This window comes from Arvicola amphibius, chromosome 7, assembly GCF_903992535.2.
Source record: "Arvicola amphibius chromosome 7, mArvAmp1.2, whole genome shotgun sequence".
Classification (NCBI taxonomy): Eukaryota; Metazoa; Chordata; class Mammalia; order Rodentia; family Cricetidae; genus Arvicola; species Arvicola amphibius.
Window position 1 is genome coordinate 17468316 of NC_052053.1, and position 19166 is coordinate 17487481.

At 37.4% G+C, this 19166-nt stretch overlaps 1 protein-coding gene across 11 annotated transcripts in view; it reads left to right on the top strand.

Annotated features, from left to right (window-relative positions):
- The window catches only part of LOC119818474 (sodium channel protein type 1 subunit alpha), a 78524-nt gene that overhangs the window by 25230 nt on the left and 34128 nt on the right, over positions 1-19166 (top strand). For 3 of the 11 annotated variants that reach the window (XM_038335869.1, XM_038335874.1, XM_038335879.1), the window contains exons 7-16: positions 3715-3778; positions 4242-4383; positions 4931-5162; positions 6911-7188; positions 8476-8823; positions 10089-10221; positions 11480-11718; positions 13228-13401; positions 14468-14824; positions 16711-17193. In XM_038335869.1, coding sequence (XP_038191797.1) covers positions 3715-3778; positions 4242-4383; positions 4931-5162; positions 6911-7188; positions 8476-8823; positions 10089-10221; positions 11480-11718; positions 13228-13401; positions 14468-14824; positions 16711-17193 — 2450 coding nt within the window. Of the gene's footprint in view, positions 1-3714; positions 3779-4241; positions 4384-4930; positions 5163-6903; positions 7189-8475; positions 8857-10074; positions 10222-11479; positions 11719-13227; positions 13402-14467; positions 14825-16710; positions 17194-19166 lie in introns of all 11 variants that reach the window. The other 8 variants (XM_038335870.1, XM_038335875.1, XM_038335877.1 and 5 more) reach the window with 8 other exon arrangements.

Sequence of the window (19166 nt, forward strand, 5' to 3'; positions counted from 1 at the left end):
TGTCTCATAAAAAGAATTTGGCAATGTTTCTTCTGCTTCTATTTTGTGCAATGATTTAAGAAGTATAGGTATTAGCTCTTCTTTGAAAGTCTGGCAGAATTCTGAGCTAAAACCATCTGGTTCTGATCTTTTGCATTGTTGTTTGTTGGTTGGTTTTGGTTTTGGTTAGAAAAATTTTAATGACTGCTTCTATTTCCTTGGAGTTTATAGGTCTATTTAAACTATTTATCTGATCTTGATTTAATTTTGGTAAGTGGTGTCTATCAAGAAATTTGTCCATTTCTTTAAGATTTTCCAATCTTGTAGAACACAGGTTTTTATAGTGTGACCTAGTGATTCTCTGGACTTCCTCATTGTCTGCTGTTATGTCCCCCTTTTTGTTTATGACATAGTTAATTAGGATATTCTAAGTATTTTAGATAATTGGATAAGGGTTTGTCTATTTTGTTGAACTTCTCAAAGAACCAGCTTTTTGTTTCATTGATTATTTGTATTTATCTCTGCATTTCTATTTTATTGATTTTAGCTGTGAGTTTGATGATTTCCTACCATCTACTCCTCTTGGGTGTGTTCTTTTTGTTCTAAAGCTTTCAGGTGTGCTCTTAAGTCACGAGTATGAGAGCTCTTCAAATATTTTTTTAAGATAGCACTTAGTGCTGAGAACCTTAGCACTTCTTTCATTGTGTCCCATAAACTTGGGTACATTATACATTTGTTTTGAATAAATTCTAGGAAGTCTTTAATTTCATTCTTTCTTTATTCCTTGACACAGTGGTAATTCAGTAGAGAGTAATTGAGCTTCTGTGAGTTTGTAGGCTTTCTGTTGTTGTTAAGATCCATCTTTAATCCATGGTGGTCTGATAGGATGCAAGGGATTATTTTAATTTTCTTTTATCTGTTGAGACTTGCTTTATGGCCAACTATGTGGTCAGTTTTAGAGTATGCTCCATCAGGTGCTGTGAAGAAAGGGTATTCTTTTGTGTTTGGGTGAAATGTTCTATAGATTTCTACTAGGTCCATTTGAGTCATAAATTCTGTTAACTCCAGTAGTTCTCTGTTTAGTTTTTGTCTGCATGATCTTTCATTTGTGAGAGTTGGGTATTTAAGTCTCCCAATATCAATGTGTGACGTAAGCTTTACTCGTGTTTCCTTTACAAATGTGGGTGCGGTGCCCCTGTGTTTTGACCATAGATATTGAGATTTGAGATGTTATCTTAGTGGATTTTTCTTTTGATGAGTATGAAGTATCCTTCCACATCTCCTTTGATTAATTTTGGCATGAAGTCTATTTTGTTAGATTAAATTAGAATCACTGGACCACCTTGCTTCTTGGGGCCATTTGATTGGAAAATCTTTTTCTAACCCTTTACTCAGAGGTAATTTCTATCTTTGATGTTAAGACATTTTGTGCACGCCTTAATTCCAGCACTCGGGAGGCAGAGGGAGGTGGATCTTTGTGCGTTCGAGACCAGCCTGGTCTACAAGAGCTAGTTCCAGGACAGGCTCCAAAGCAACAGAGAAACCCTGTCTCGAAAAACCACAAATAAGAAAGAAAAGAAATTAAGACATTTTTTTTCTTGAATGCTGAAGAAGGATGGACCTTGTTTTCCTATTCATTTCTGTTTATCTGCAATTTTTTATTATGGAATTGAGTCTGTTGACATTGAAAGATTTCAATGACCAATTATTATTGATGCCTGTTATTTTATTGTAGTTGTTGATGGTGGTTGCATGTGTGTGTGTGCGTGTGTGTGTGTGTGTGTGTGTGTGTGTGTTCTCCTTCTATTGTACTGGTGAAAAAATATTTATTGCCTTATTTTCATGGGTGTAGTTAACTTTCTGGGGTTGGAATTTTCCTCCTAATACTTTCTGTATGTCTGGGTTTGTGGGTAAATATTATTTAAATTGACTTTATGATGAAATAACTTGATTTCTCCATCTATAATGATTGAAAGTTTTACTGAGCATAATAGTCTTTGCTGGCATCTGTGGTCTCTAGGAGTCTGCAGCTCATCTCTTTAGGCCCTTCTGACTTTTAGAGTCTCCAATAAGAAGTCAGGTGTACTTCTAATAGATCTGCCTTTTTATGTTATTTGATCTTTTTTCTTTTGCAGCCTTTAATATTATTTCTTTGTTCTTTGTGTTTAGTGTTCTCATTGTTGTGTGGTGAGGGATCTTTCTTTTCTGGTCCAATCTATTTGCTATTTTGTAATCTTCTTATACCTTTTTAGGCATGTCCTTCTTTAGGTTAGAAATTTTTTCCTCCGTGATTCTGTTAAAAATATTTCCTTGGCCTTTGAGCTGAAAGTCTTCTCCTACATCTATTCCTATTATTCTTAGGTTTAGTCTTTTCATAGTCTCCCTGGTTTCTTGGATATTTTGCTTTGGGGATTTTTTAGAATTAGCATTTTTTGATCAATGAATCTATTTCTTCTATTGTATCTTCAATGCCTGAGATTCTCTCTTCCTTCTCTGGTATTCTGTACTTTGTTGGTGATGCTTACACCTGTAGTTCGTGTTAGCTTACCTAGAGTTTCCATTTCCAGAATTCCCCCAGTTTATTTTTAATTGCTTCTATTTCCATTTTTCAGGTCTTGTATAGTTTTACTGGTTTCTGTCAACTGCTTGTTTGTTTGTTTTCTTGCAATTCTTTAAGAGATTTATTGATTTCCTCGAGTTTCTGGTTGATTTTCTTGGATCCGTCTCAAGGATTTATTCATTTCCTTTTTATTCATCGTCATAAAGTTAGTTTTGGGTTGTTTTCTTATGTTTCAGCTGTGTTGGAATATTTGGGATTGCCATAGTGTAATAGTTGAGCTCTAGTAGTGACACGTTGCCCTGGCGTTGTTATTTGTGTTCTTATACTGACATTTGGGCACCTAGATTTGGAATGATTTCAGAAATAGTTCTAGATTTTTCTTTGTTGTATGGGTGTTTTCTTTCTTTGTTTCTGTTTCTTCTCTGGTCTTTTGGCTGATGTGGCCTGTGGTTAAGGAGAGATCTCCTTCTGCATTGGGGACTGGACTTCTGATGGCCTGCATGGTCAAGGAAAGCCTTGCAGACATGATTCTCAAGTAACTATTGAAATGAGGGAGGGGCTTATAAGAACTAAGGAACAGTGATATGACGTGATGCTCACCTATTGTAATTGCTATTCTAAAATTTTCATTTATTTGTAAAAAGTAGCATTTGTTTCCTTCCATTCTAAAATTTTCATTTCATTAAAATATTCATATAGTTGGTATAATTATGAATTTTCATTATAAGCTACTGAAATAAATTCCAGAAACATAAATGTAAATTATGGTTAATTTAAAGAATTTACTAATGGTATTAAATATGGAAGGGAAACAAGAAAACAATATTTTTTATTTTGAAATATGTAGTTATTTTGAAATATCTATCATTCTCATCTCCTGCTGATGAATATATTTTATTTCGTGAAACTAATAGAAAACACTGATACCTTCCCATAAACATTTCGTGAGTACCTATGGTTTTCACTAATTTTACATTGATAATGAAGAAAACCTCATACCCATAATACAACAGTAAGATTTGAAAGAAGAGAAGGAAAAACCCATGTGTTTAAGCAGGTAATGTGGTTTGCTTAAAGTCACTTAAAGAAACTGAAAATAGGAACTGATTTCCCTACTCTTTTAGTGTTTTTCAAAGTACAAGTGTGTGTCACGTGACTTTCTTTTTTCCAAACAGGATATCATTATTTCCTGGAGGGTTTTTTAGATGCACTACTGTGTGGAAATAGCTCTGATGCAGGGTAAGCTGATCCTTTGTGTGAGATGTGAGTATGTGTGGTTTATTCCTATATGTATGTCTAGCTCTTTCTGTAGAAAATCACTGATAAACATAAACTAACTTAATACATACTAATTTTCAGTAATTATAATATAAATAAAACAGGGCATATTCTAAATGTTAAGGTTTCTTCTGTAATGCAAGAAACAACACATTGATCTGTAATGCTGCTATTTCCCCGAGGTAAGTATCAAGCAATGAGTCACCTTTGCAGACTCTGCAGTGAGGAAGAAAGGTTACTTAGCAACAGCAACACCTGGCAGCTAGTGATAAACTATAAAGTCAGAGGTGGGAAATGTACCAAGGTGTTGGATTCCACACTCTTGTGTCCTTTTAGTAGTGATGGAACATTTTGTAAGCATAGTCTTCTACCAGAATAAAAAGACGCAGAATGTCTTGCCAACTTTCTTTTTCCCCATTTGCAGCCAATGTCCAGAAGGATATGTGTGTGTAAAAGCTGGTAGAAACCCTAATTATGGTTACACAAGCTTTGATACCTTCAGTTGGGCATTTTTGTCCCTGTTTCGACTGATGACTCAGGACTTCTGGGAGAATCTTTACCAACTGGTGAGAATCTGAAGAGATACTTACTGCATTTAAGTAGAAGAATATAAGGATACACACTGAGTCATGAAATGCGAGCCACAGCATGATCTAGTAGAGAAAGTACAGCTTTGAGATCAGAGATGTGGGCTTCTCTATCCTGCTGCTTACAATCCACGTTGTAAAAGTCAAGGAGAGTAAATCTGTTCTGTTTCTCCATGACTCAGTGCTATTTCACGTTCTTCTTAGACACAATTTCAACCCAACGAAAGACAAATTTCCCCTTCGCCCTGTCTCCCTCTCAAGTATTATCTTTCTTTTAGCCTCTTCCATGAAAGGCTCAGCTTTTTGATGGAGTTCCCAATTGTTTTCTATCCATTGTTTTTTATTCTTGGTGAATCCAAGAATCATTTACAATGACTATGAATGCATAGGTGAAAGAGAAAGAAGAAACAGAGGTTAAAGAATTAGTGCAGGGACACAATAGTTAATTTTGTCAGAGTTCTGCCAGACACACAGTAACCAGCTACTGAAATGATTGCGAAAGTAATTCTGATATTCTTGTTTCTAGACATTGCGTGCTGCCGGGAAAACATACATGATATTTTTTGTGCTGGTCATTTTCTTGGGCTCCTTCTACCTGATAAACTTGATCCTGGCTGTGGTGGCCATGGCCTATGAGGAGCAGAATCAGGCCACCATGGAGGAGGCTGAGCAGAAAGAGGCGGAGTTTCAGCAGATGTTGGAGCAGCTGAAGAAGCAGCAGGAGGCTGCACAGGTACTCAGCAGTTCAGACGGATCTTGTCTCACAACCCAGACCTTTGCTTCTCTATTCTTCTCGTACCCCCTTTTTATTATTTGCTTGATACAAACAAACTGCAATGAAAGTGGAGGGTGGACTTGTCTGACAGTACCAGAGGAAGCTGGGAACAGCAAGATTCCACAAGGACTTTTGTATGTGGATCATCTTTCTAGCTAGAGTTAGTCTAGCCACATCATGTGGTTGTACAAGGGTGTGTTCATACTAACTACGGAAGTCTCTCCTGTGATTTTTTTTCTCACTTTAAGATTCTGAGAGGAAAAGGAAAATTGTGACCTTTTTTTCAAGTAAGAAAACCATTTCTGGATGAATCTGCTGGTGCTAGATTATTGTAATGGAATCATCTTTTCTGCCAAGCAATTAATTAGTTGTCATATAGAACATATGTACCTGTTTCTTTAAAGTCATTTCTTCTTTTTCTTTGCTCAAAACATGCATTGTCTTTGGCCAGAGAGATGACTCTGTGGTTGTGAGCACTTGCTACTTTCACAGAAGACCTGGGTTCACTTCCTACCTTACACATATGGCTCACAACCATCTGTAACTCCAGTTCCAGGGGGTTTTACTCCTGCCCTCTGAATTCTGAGAATACAAGGCACACATGCAGTACACATATATACATGCAGACCAACACTCATATACATAAAACACGTTGTCTTTTAGTGTGGTTGTTTAATGTCCTTTACATTAAAAAGTCCTCTGATCTATAAGCATCAAATAAGCAACGGAGCAACACTAGTAATATGAAGTAATTAACAAAGGCTTACTCAAGTTTGCCAGGACGAATCAGTGGAGCTGGTGCAATGAATGATAAAACTGAGTCCCATCTCCCATGGTTCCTTGTTGTTTGTAAATGGGACATACAAATTCATTGTTTGTATTTTTAAAAAGGCTAATAAAATAAAATTTTATTCAAGTCAAACTTTATTTGGAACCATCTTGGCCATAAAGAAAGAGTTTCTTCTGGCATACCAATTCTTCTGCTCAGATCTGTATTGTAGATATTGTGGGAGTAACAATGACTAAAAAGTGCAGCTTCGTAACCAAACAAGCTGTAACCACATAGGATGGTTTTTCTCCCATACTCTCCCAACTAGGGGTAGCCACTGTTTAGATAAAGGTGGTTGGGACAGCTTTTGGAGGATTGAACATCTTCTCCTGCTTAGCGGAAAGCTAGTGACCCCTCTCTCCTTCTTACATACAATAGTATTATGGAGGAGTGGGAAAGGGATTGAGATACCTTTCTTAACCTCAATTGATAATATGTTGATGGTATTAAATACTTTTAGAAACTGGAGAAGACCTAAGCTCAACTTCCAACTTTGGCGTAGGATATTAAGTAACTCTGAAGTTTTTCTTCTGTTTCTGTTTGTTTTTCAGAAAAATGAAGATAATGGCCATTAAGAACTAATTTTTAGAACAGATTGAGTCCTATAGTTTTTTTTATATTTCTATCAATGCCCAAAGAATCTTTATGAACATGTGGTCTTTGTTGCATAATACAGACTTAATAAATGTTACCATGGGGAAAAGTAGACTATTTCCTTAAGTCGCTATTACTTAAAAGAAAGAAAGAAAAACCCTACACCCAGAAAGCATCTTCTAGATGATATTTACTCCGGTTAGTTAGTATTTTGTATATGATGCAGAACTTGAGCAACTTGAAGAAAGATCATAAGCAATCTTTTCTTGCACCACACCGAAACGATTTCTCCTCTATGTAGCAGGCAGCAGCTGCAACCGCCTCCGAACATTCCAGAGAGCCCAGTGCAGCAGGCAGGCTCTCAGATAGCTCGTCAGAAGCCTCCAAGTTGAGTTCGAAGAGCGCTAAGGAAAGACGGAATCGGCGGAAGAAAAGAAAACAGAAAGAGCAGTCTGGAGGGGAAGAGAAAGACGAGGATGAGTTCCACAAATCCGAGTCTGAAGACAGCGTCAGAAGGAAAGGGTTTCGCTTCTCCATAGAAGGGAACAGACTGACGTACGAAAAGAGGTACTCTTCCCCCCACCAGGTACGCACTGCCGAGTTCTCTGTCGAAAAATGGAAACAGATGTGGGGGGGGGGGGTAACTGAATGGACTACTGTAGCCTTATGCTTCAGATTGCTTTTTCTCCATATAGCTATATGAAAGATTTATTCCACTCTACACAAATGCAAATATGATCTTAGATGCTGTAGGAGAAAGCTTGCTTGTTCGTCCTGGCCGCCCAGAACCGAAATAATCACACAGAAACCATATTATTTAAATCACTGCTTGGTCCATTAGCTCTAGTTTCTTATTGGCTAATTCTTGAATTTTAATTTAACCCATTTCTTTTATTCTGTGAATCACCATGAGGTGGTGGCCTACCAGCCAAGTTTCAGCAAGTCTACCTCTGGCCCTGGATCCATGGTGTCTCTGACTCCACCCTTCTTTCTCCCAACATTCAGTCCAGTCCTCCCCGCCTACCTAAGTTTTGCCCTGTCAACAGGCCAAGGCGGTTTCTTTATTCATTAATGGTAATCACAGCACACAGAGGGGACTTCCACATCAAGATGCTTTTGAAGTAACACAGGGTTGGAAGTCAGGAGAACTGTATTTTCATGTTGAATATGTCTTCTGGTAATTTTCTGTAATTAGTGGCAATTAATCTTCCAGTCCTCAGATCTTCTAACAACATCAACGAAATAGACTAAGAGTTAGCTACTCAGAAATATGCCTTCGGTTAATTTAAAACACTATGTTGATTTTCTTCCCCTAACTTGTTTCTCAGTTGTCCTATGAACTTCTGAAATATTAGCCACGGTACACTTTGCAGAAAAGTGCATCATTCAGAATTTCGGAATTTTTAACTTCTGGTTCTACAGATAACCTATTTTACAGGTGAACCGGAAAAAAAGAAAGTGGTAATATAAAGATGAACTAAATAGACTATAAAAACTAGTATTGGAATTATCTGAAAGGAAAAATAAATGCAGAACATCACAGCCCTACTGTTCATGTTTACTGCACATGGTTTCATGCGTAGAGAGTCTTACAGATGCTTCTGTTTAAATCTAAGAGATAGTGGCTGGGTAATTTCTTTCCGTTATCTCAGGCTACATTCCAGCTATCTATTATTTAATGTCAATGGCTGGAAAACATACAGTACAAAGCTAATTTAATTTTATCAGAATGCCTATAAATTATATTAATCAGAAGGAATGTGCTACCTTCTTTAACAAATGATGAAATTTCCTTCAACTTAATCTTTCAAAACTATCCCAACACATTGTTTTAATACTATTTTACTTTTTGTTGTTTGTGTCAAACCTTTAGTCTCTGTTGAGCATCCGTGGTTCCCTGTTTTCCCCAAGACGCAATAGCAGAACGAGCCTTTTCAGCTTTAGAGGGCGAGCAAAGGATGTGGGGTCTGAGAATGACTTTGCCGATGATGAACACAGCACGTTTGAGGATAATGAGAGCCGGAGAGACTCACTGTTTGTTCCCCGAAGACATGGAGAGCGTCGCAACAGTAACCTGAGTCAAACTAGCAGGTCATCCCGAATGCTGGCAGTGTTTCCAGCAAATGGGAAGATGCACAGCACGGTGGACTGCAATGGTGTGGTTTCCTTGGTTGGTGGACCCTCCGTTCCGACGTCGCCAGTTGGACAGCTTCTGCCAGAGGTGATAATAGATAAGCCAGCTACTGATGACAATGTAAGAAAGTTTTACATAGTTCAGGCATGGCTGGCCCATGATTGCTGCACCAGCCAGTGTTTCTACAGAATGGAACTCTTGGGAATGATTCCTGGTTGGTCGAGCTGAGAATGCCTCTGCATCTTGTAGCACCTTTAATAGACTAACCAACTAAACCGTAGAACCCCACCACTCCCTGCACAAACGTGAATGCATTTCCTACTGTATATGCTAAGGATTAATTGGACAATGATTACTATCTCGGATGATTTGCTATGTACCCATACTGAATTTAGAAATAGAGGCATCACCCCTATTGACCTATTGTATGAGTAACTAAATAGCTTCTAAGTGTAAAAGGGTGTGTAGTAAATCTTCCCACCAGACTCTTTATCTTTGCTTTAGTTCAGATTTTCAAAAACACTGTGCATAGATATCTTCATCATTACCTGAAATTTCCAGGGTTCATATTTATTGTACTAAAATGCTGATATACGTATTCAATAAAGTCAATCTACATAAAGGGACACCAATAAATTATTAATCCAGAAAAAATATTTGTCTATATAACAAAGGAGTATCGTGTGTTTGTGACTGTGCATTCAGACAGAACTTTCCAAACAAAGGATGTTTCCTCTTCAACTCTACACTCACTTGGAAATATATCAGCATGATGAGGCATGACTAAGTTTACATTAGAAGACTTATTGCTTTGGTACCCTGGATGAAACTGTTAACTTTGCATCATATGTATAAATTTTAGCATATACTTTGTATTATCAATGACCATCTATGTCTTATATCAGGAAATGAGATGACAGCTAAGTGTACTAATAGTCTTTGGTATTTTCTTAAAATATAGTTGGTATTTTCTTAAAATGTAGTGGCTAATTTTTCAAAAGTGAAATGGTTTGACCACCTATCTGACTTTTTAAAGTTTTAGGATTTTACAATTTGTTCTGTAATTGAAAACAACTTAAATACGCCCATGAAAATCTTTACCAACTATATTATAATCATATATATCATAATTATAAAATCAAGGAGTCAAACATTTAAATTTTCTTTTATGACTACATGGTTAACAGTTTGAATATTCCAGGTTAATAATCCAATAAGTCGCCAGCATCTGCCATCAGCAATTAAATATAAAGATGCACGATGCATGTGTTTCATGAAAATCACTGTCTCCATTTTTTTGTGCACCACATTGCTCGAGTTAATCATTTAATGCCTTAGCATTTTCTTTACAGGGAACAACCACTGAAACTGAGATGAGAAAGAGAAGGTCAAGTTCTTTCCATGTTTCCATGGACTTTCTGGAAGATCCTTCCCAAAGGCAAAGGGCAATGAGTATAGCCAGCATCTTAACAAATACAGTAGAAGGTTTGTAACAAACCCACTGCCATTATTTTAATAAACATCCATTAGCTTTTTTAATTAATTAATTAATTTTTAAGCCTATCTTTTCTCATTTTACATACCAATATCAGTTCCCACTCCCTCCCCTTCTCCTGCTCCCTCCACTTCCCCCCTTCACCCCACCCCCAGTCCACTCCTCAGAGAGGGTAAGGCTTTCCATGGGAAGTCAATACAGTCTAGCACATTGCTTTGAGGAAGTGCCAAGGCCCTCCTCGCTGTATCTAGGCTGAGCAAGGTATCCCTCCAAAGAGAATGGGTTCCAAAAAGCCAGTACAAGAAGTAGAGATAAATCCTCACCTCTCTACCAGTGGCCCCACAGTCTGCCCCAGTCATACAACTGTCATTCATATGAGAGGGCCTAGTTTGGTCCTACACCGGTTCCCCTGCTGTTGGACCAGAGTCATTGAGATCCCATTAGCTCAGGTCAGCTGTTTCAGTGGGTATCCCCATGATGGTCTTGTCCCCTTTGCTTATATTATCACTCCTCTCTCTCTTCTATTGGACTTTGGGAACTCAGCCCAGTGCTCTATTGTGGATCTCTGCATCTAACTTCCATTACCTTATTGGAGTTAATATCTCCACTTATATGTTGGCAACTATATATATTCTCAGAAAAAAAATAAATGACCCTACTATTAAATAGGTGGTCATACATTCTGAACGTGTTGAATATTCATTCAGTGTGCTGGACTCTGTCTTAGTAGTATGTGGGAATTCTGAGAGGTTTCTAATTTATCGATCAAAAATCCTCTGATGTAATTAGCTTCAAATTTCAGCAAAATGGTTCCTTACATCATGATCCAAAATAATTTTAAGATTGGAGAGAAGAACAAGTCATTTTCACAAAAATAAAAGCATGTTTAAAGCATGACATATCTCATTAATCCTTATCCTAAATACTACAAATGAGCAGCCTGTCCAGAACACAGGATTTTACAGAGTTAATTATCTATGTTCCTGTTGCAACTTTATCTCTAAGGCCAACAACCTTACTAGCAGCCATGTGCGCAGCAGCAGGATCAATGCGAAAAAGGAAAATTATTTCTTTCTTACCTCTACCTTATGTATATGTCTGATGGCATCTATATCATTGTATCAAGTAATTATCTTTGCAGCAAACAGAAATACTCTTGCTATTGAAAGTGTTTAGTGATCTAATGTAAATATTTATACTGCAAAAATGGTCATTTAGTATTCTTCCTTCTTTTTTTTTTTAATCTAGAACTAGAAGAATCAAGGCAAAAATGTCCACCTTGTTGGTATAAATTTTCCAACATATTCTTAATTTGGGACTGTTCCCCATATTGGCTAAAAGTGAAACATATTGTCAACCTGGTAGTGATGGACCCATTTGTTGACCTGGCCATCACGATCTGCATTGTCTTAAATACCCTTTTCATGGCCATGGAGCACTACCCCATGACGGATCATTTCAATAATGTGCTTACAGTAGGAAACTTGGTAAGCATACTAGAAGGTAAATCTGTTCAGTATTCAAATTTTCTGCTTGAGAAACTGTTTACTATATTTAATAGCTTATCAGCGCTCTTCCAACCACAATTCCTACATCCCTAAGGCGATTATATCCAACAGTCTATGCACTGCTTTTTTTCATGTCTATGAAAAAAGCTGAGAAATAGAACATAGACCTGTAGTAATAATTAAAAAGTCAATAGTGATGTTTCCAACGTTTTGAAAATCTGAAGTGTTTCAGAATTTAAGGCCATGGATAGCATCACTGTGCTGTTGCTCTAGAAGGTTCAAATGAGGTCATGAATTCTCCTCCTTCTGTGTTCTTTCAAAAAGTGATCAATAACACAAGAAGTGTCTCCCTCTTTTCTCCTTCCAGGTTCTTTCTAGGAAGTCAGTTCTCTGTGTTACAAATCTGTTCTAGATACAGACCATGAAGTATGTACAGACTCACTGCATTTTCTACATACTGTGATTAGTAAACCAATTTTTAGTCAAAGTTTCCACTTAATACTCTCCTTTTTATCTTAAAACATCAGTTATTTTCTTTCTTTCTTTCTTTCTTTTTTTTTTTTTTTTTTTTTTGATTTTTCGAGACAGGGTTTCTCTGCAGCTTTTTTAGAGCCTGCCCTGGAACTAGCTCTTGTAGACCCGGCTGGCCTCGAACTCACAGTGATCCACCTGCCTCTGCCTCGGCCTCCCGAGTGCTGGGATTAAAGGCGTGCACCACCACCACCCGGCTTTTTTTAATTTTTTTTCTTTTTTCTTTTTTTTTTGAAAACATCAGTTGTTAAAATATTTTCTGAATCAACTTAGAAATCTCAGCTTTTATTTGAAGGAACAAGTATGTAAAGTATGGTGTGCATTTAATATAATATTGGGGGGAATTTTAGGATTTTATTGATATAGAAAATGAAAATATGCATATCCTATAGAGTATTTGTATTTTAAATATCTACTATTTGTAGTATGGGAATATGCTTTTTATGCATATAAGAAGTAATGATAATGATGATAACATTGCAACACAAGATGCACACGAACAATAGCTACCTGATTTGAAAGAAATAAGGATAAGCATACAAATAAAACTGTGGAAAAAATCTTATCATTATATGGGTTACATGAGGTCTGTAAATAAAGGCAATTTAACAGAACGAACATCATCAAAATTGTACATTGGTACACAAATTTTAATTTCGCAATTTTTTTAGCTGGTTGAAAAAGACGGGTGTTTTGTGCACCTTGGAATATTGTTTCCTTCCCTTGTAATGGAATAATTACAGTATTCGCTTAGCTGGTTACTGTAGCTTCTGTGAGGATAATACAGTACGTAATTCAAACCAGCCTTGTCAACTAAATTTGCCTCTACAAGGAAGACAGTAACAGGATTAGTAACAGAGAACTAGCCTAAGCTTTTTATCCAAAGGAAAAAAAATGATGGCATATTTATCATAATCATTATCTGATAGAATTTGAGTATTTTTGTTTTGATCTTAGGTTTTTACTGGGATCTTCACAGCGGAAATGTTCCTGAAAATCATAGCCATGGACCCTTACTATTATTTCCAAGAAGGCTGGAATATCTTTGATGGTTTCATTGTGACACTAAGCTTGGTAGAACTTGGCCTTGCCAATGTGGAAGGATTATCAGTTCTCCGATCATTTCGACTGGTAAAGAAGACCATGGCAATAATAATTGTTTTTCCCAATGGTGCCATAGACTTTCCCACACATAGACTTAACATCTTATGGTTTTGTGTAACTTGATGCCTCTAAATGGGAATATTATCTCTCCAGTTATTTATATAAAAAAGAAGCTTTCTTCTGAAGAGTTTAGACATGTAAACTTTACTAATACTATCAGTTACTAGTTTTCAGTGCTTGGTTACATAACACAGAATCCTGAACATGCTTTGCCACTGAGCTGTCACTAACCCTGTCATGTGAACACTAATGTCTTTTTTTCTGTTGCCATGTTGACGAACTATTGTTTCTAATGACTGTACAATTAATATTCTCAAACCAAAGAAGTGTGCTCAATGGATATGGTCAATAGTTTGATAGTGACTTGAAATGCAAATAGCCCTTGGTAGCAGGGAATGACTTTCACCCGAAATGCATGTAATTCTAATTCCATCAATAACTAAAAAATTTATAGGACTATTAAACATATGCATGAATTCATATACATGGTCCTGAAGATCAAAGAGGAGTCATAGTAAATATTCCAGGTGTACAATGCATGTGTATTTATTTATATCTTTACTCCAGGGTAACATTAATTGACATAAATATTTTTTTCTATTCATATCAGGCTCAATGTAAAGTTACTTAAAACCTTCTTGACAAATGAATCCTTTGGCAAAACTTATTCACAATCAGATGTTAATATGACAGTATGAAATTTGGTATGTCTCAGAGAAACAAATTGAAGAACAGTTTCCAATATATAATTAAGAATTAACTTTCAAAGAAGATGATCTACATAATTAAAAGCTGGAAAAATTAGATTCTTCCTGGGAAGATCCAAATATTAACCATAAATCTGAGAATGTTCGAGCAAGACAATGTAGGAGGGTTTGGGGATGTGTAGGGTTAACTATGAACCTCATGGCTGCATTCAGGCTAGGAAGAAGCACAGTCACTGGCTGTACCCCCCTTTTCCTTAGTAAGCCTCAATATAATTAATGCTTGTGAAGATCATAATAACATATATTAATTTGTTCTCATTTTCTAGCTCCGAGTCTTCAAGTTGGCAAAATCCTGGCCCACACTGAATATGCTCATCAAGATCATCGGCAACTCGGTGGGCGCCCTGGGCAACCTGACCCTGGTGTTGGCCATCATTGTCTTCATCTTCGCCGTGGTCGGCATGCAGCTGTTTGGGAAGAGCTACAAAGACTGTGTCTGCAAAATTGCCAGTGACTGCAAACTCCCGCGCTGGCACATGAACGACTTCTTCCACTCCTTCCTGATCGTGTTCCGGGTGCTATGTGGCGAGTGGATAGAGACCATGTGGGATTGCATGGAGGTTGCGGGCCAAGCCATGTGCCTTACTGTCTTTATGATGGTCATGGTGATTGGGAACCTCGTGGTATGTAGCCAAATTCGATATGCATTTCAGATATACACTCACAGCATGACAGAGTGGTGCTCATTTTATTAAAAATAACTTTTTTTTTTTGGTTTTTCGAGACAGGGTTTCTCTGCAGCTTTTTTAGAGCCTGTCCTGGAACTAGCTCTTGTAGACCAGGCTGGCCTCGAACTCACAGAGATCGGCCTGCCTCTGCCTCCCGAGTGCTGGGATTAAAGGAAAAATAACTTTTATCATCATTAATGTTAATACCTCTGATCTTAGATATGTTTATAGTCTCATTGTGAAACAAATACTGTAATATGGCAATATGTACTATCACAATACACCATGGTAATAAAGAAATACAGTTTTAAAATGTGTGCACACTAATATCTATAATTTTTATCCTCAATACCATTTTGGGTCAATCATTTCATCACATTTATTTTGTAAATTGCATAGAATTGATAAAATCTTTTTAAAATCTGCCACGTGTATATATGCCATGTATATGTGTCTCTTTGTGCATGTGTAGTGTGTGTGGGTGTGTGTGCTTGTGCATGTGGAGGGAGAGAGATCTTTTGATATCAAATAGTGTTGACAAGAATGGTTAATTAATGCTGGTGCATTCCTTTAATCCCAACACGTGAGAGGCAAAGTCATGTGGATCTCTGTGAGTTTGTGACTAGACTGGGCTACAAAGCTAGTTCCAGGACAACCAGAACTACACAAAGAAACCCTTTCTCGAAAAAAACAAACCAAAAAAAAAAAGGTCAATGAACATTTTAAAGACTTAAGCTTTTAATTCTAAATTTGGTCATAATCATGATGATTTTGTTAACACCCATCAACATAATACTATCAAGAAAGAAACTTCAAAGTATATTTAAATGCATATTTGCAACTATTAATGATTTTTAAATTTAGAACTGTTAGATTATATCAGTGAATGTTTTATTTTACTCATATAACTTTAAATACAATACTAAATTAATTCATTTGAATTCTTCATTTCATGTGTGGGAAATCTTCAGAGCAGTAGGAAAAATGCTTTTGTTTTATAGAGATAAGGCCATATCAAAAATTCTGAATGTCCTGACTTTCTCCCTCATGTTCTCGTTCCTTCTGCTCCTCATCAGGACCTTGGGAGCTCAGTCCAGTGCTCCAATGTGGGGCTCAGTCACCTTCCCCATCTGTCGCCAGCTGGGGGAGCAGAAGGAGCGAGAACATGAGGGAGAAAGTCAGGAACGAGAGGGGTGCGTTCACTCATGGAGACGGTGGGACAGAACTAATGGGAGATCACCAACTCCAGTTGGAATGGGACTGATGGATCATGCGACCAAACCCGTCTCTCTGAATGTGGCCAACAGCGGGGGCTGACTGAGAAGCAAAGGACAATGGCTCTGGGCTCTGATTCTTCTGCATGGACGGGCTCTGTGGGAGCCTTCTTAGCTTGGTCGATCACCTTCCTGGACCTGGGGGGAGTTGGGAGGACCTTGGTCTTAGCATAGAGTGGGGAACCCTGATGGCTCCTTGGCCTTGAGAGGGAGGGAGGGGAGGTATGGGTGGAGGGGAGGGGAGGGAAGGGGGAGAAGGAGGGGAGGGAAGGGAGAGGAGGAGGGGAGGGAGGGGGGAGGAGGAGGGAAGGAGATGGAAATTTTTAAATATAAGAAAAAATAAACCATGAGAAAAAAAAAATTCTGAATGTCCAAGACTTTTCCAGGGCTGGATGTTGAACCCAGAGCCTATGATATGCAGTTTGTGTTCTGACTTAGCTTCCCTAACTTCTAACAACTGCTGTATCTCTTGCTCATATAGATTTAGATTATTTCTAAACCTAGGGGATAAGGGACCTGTGCTCTTCTCTGTGTTTTGGTGAAGATGTACCTATGTTTGTTTTCAAGGTCCTGAACCTCTTCCTGGCCTTGCTTCTGAGCTCATTTAGTGCAGACAACCTTGCAGCCACTGACGACGACAATGAAATGAACAACCTTCAAATTGCCGTGGACAGAATGCACAAGGGAATAGCGTATGTGAAAAGAAAAATATACGAGTTTATTCAGCAGTCCTTTGTTAGGAAACAGAAGATTTTAGATGAAATTAAGCCACTGGATGATCTAAACAACAGAAAAGAGAATTGTATATCGAACCACACGACAGAAATTGGGAAAGATCTGAACTGTCTGAAAGACGTGAATGGAACCACTAGTGGCATAGGAACTGGCAGCAGCGTGGAAAAGTACATCATTGATGAGAGTGATTACATGTCATTCATAAACAACCCCACCCTCACGGTGACTGTTCCCATTGCTGTGGGGGAGTCTGACTTTGAGAACTTAAACACAGAGGACTTTAGCAGTGAATCGGATCTAGAAGAAAGCAAAGAGGTAAGATCATATAAATTTGGGGAGGTAGAAATCTATGCATATGTATATGTATAAATAAATGTATGTAGACTATATTGTCTGTACTTAAAATTTGTAGAAACTTTTGGGCATAAAATCAAATATTATTTTATTGAGAAGCCAAAGACTCAATCCCAGGGAGATGAATGACAAATCAAAGCATAATATACTAATGTGTGATTTTTCACAGTCTTATTAAAGAATATTAAATGTTGCCGGGTGGTGGTGGCGCAGGCCTTTAATCCCAGCACTCGGGAGGCAGGGGCAGGTGGATCTTTGTGAGTTCGAGGCCAGCCTGGTCTACAAGAGCTAATTCCAGGACAGGCTCCAAAGCTACAGAAAAACCCTGTCTCGAAAAAAATAAAAGAAAAGAATATTAAATGTTAAATGAGTAACAAATGGTAAATGAAAATAAAATAACATCATTATATAACTACTTAATTTTTATAATGAACAGTGAGGGAACATGGTATTGTAACTTTTCAAGTAAAAATAAATCAAAACTGTTTTGGATGCTTAGGAGCATATAACTGATAAAAGTGAAATCCGGAGCTTCGTCTATGAGTATTTATGTTGTTCTATTTTATCACCTCAGCTCAAATTCATAGAGTGAACTTTCAAAAGAAGTGGTCCATGTTGTTCCTCACATTAAAATTGCACTAGGTTATAGTTCTATGTGGGCTAAAATAGCACTGCAATATGAACTGGATGAGTGATATAAGCAAAATTTATTTATTCACGGTTCTGGAAAGTAGACAATTCAAGACCATGGTACCACCGGGTCGGTGTCTGCTGAGGGCCATCTTCTAAAGTTGTAGATGGCCATCTTCTTTGTGTCTTTACAGAGCCTGTCTGGGATATGTGCACATATCCCAGAAATACATGTTTTCTCTTTCCCAACCTGTAATTTCCCAACTTGTAAGGGCATCACTCTACTGGATTATAGCCTTAGCCTCATGATTCTCTTGATAAGTAGGCTCATTGACAAACCCCAGTTTCAGATATATAGATAGCTTCATCATTTGAAGTTGGAACAGAAAAATAGGTGGGGAAATACAATTCAGTGCATGGGATCTTACTTGCAAAAATATTAACTTTAAACATTAGCAGGCTGTCCCTGACTTGGACTGACTTACTACTACTATTTCTCAATAACCAATGTGTTCCTGTTTACTGTGCTGCTAGCTACGGTGTTCAGTATGTGTCCTTAATATACTTTTTACTTATATTTTCAACTTATAATGGACATTATGGTATATTATTCATTGAGGACATAGATAATTTTGTAATACAATTCTAAAAAAAAAAAAAAAAAACTAAAACAAAGAATCTGTGGTTCAAGCTTTGATAGAAGTCCCCAAATAGTAAAGCATCCTTATAGTCCAAATACTTTAAAGACATCAATATGTCAAAGACATTCGATTCCTTATAAAAATTTGTTGGTATATCCACCATGTTTCAAGCGAAACCATGCGGTATTTGGTAGGTAGTTGTCCGAGATAGATACTGCTGGCATATGTCGTCATTTAGGTTATTGAACATGTCAATTTAAGGATGACTCAAGCTTTTATAAAGTTTGTGTGTCAAGTGACTAATTCTCACTTTTAGATGTAGGGGCTGATATTAAAACGATCAGTGGCTGCATTGAGATATTTTGGGGATTCATATTCAGGGAAACAGCACAGAGGCACAATAGTGGGAAAATCCTAACTGCAGTGTCTATGGAAATGAATTAAGAGTGTGAAAAAAAAAACAAAAAAAAATACATCTTCCTTCATACACTCCAAATCCATTCCATCCGTTTAACACTCTGAGTCTATAATAACTGATAAACAGAGTATCAGGGATCTCACTTATTTGTGTTTGCATATATGTGTTATCTCAGTAAAAGGCTAAGATTTAAAATAGGTCATGCTCTATTCATAGGTTGATATATGCTCAGTTTATACATGTGT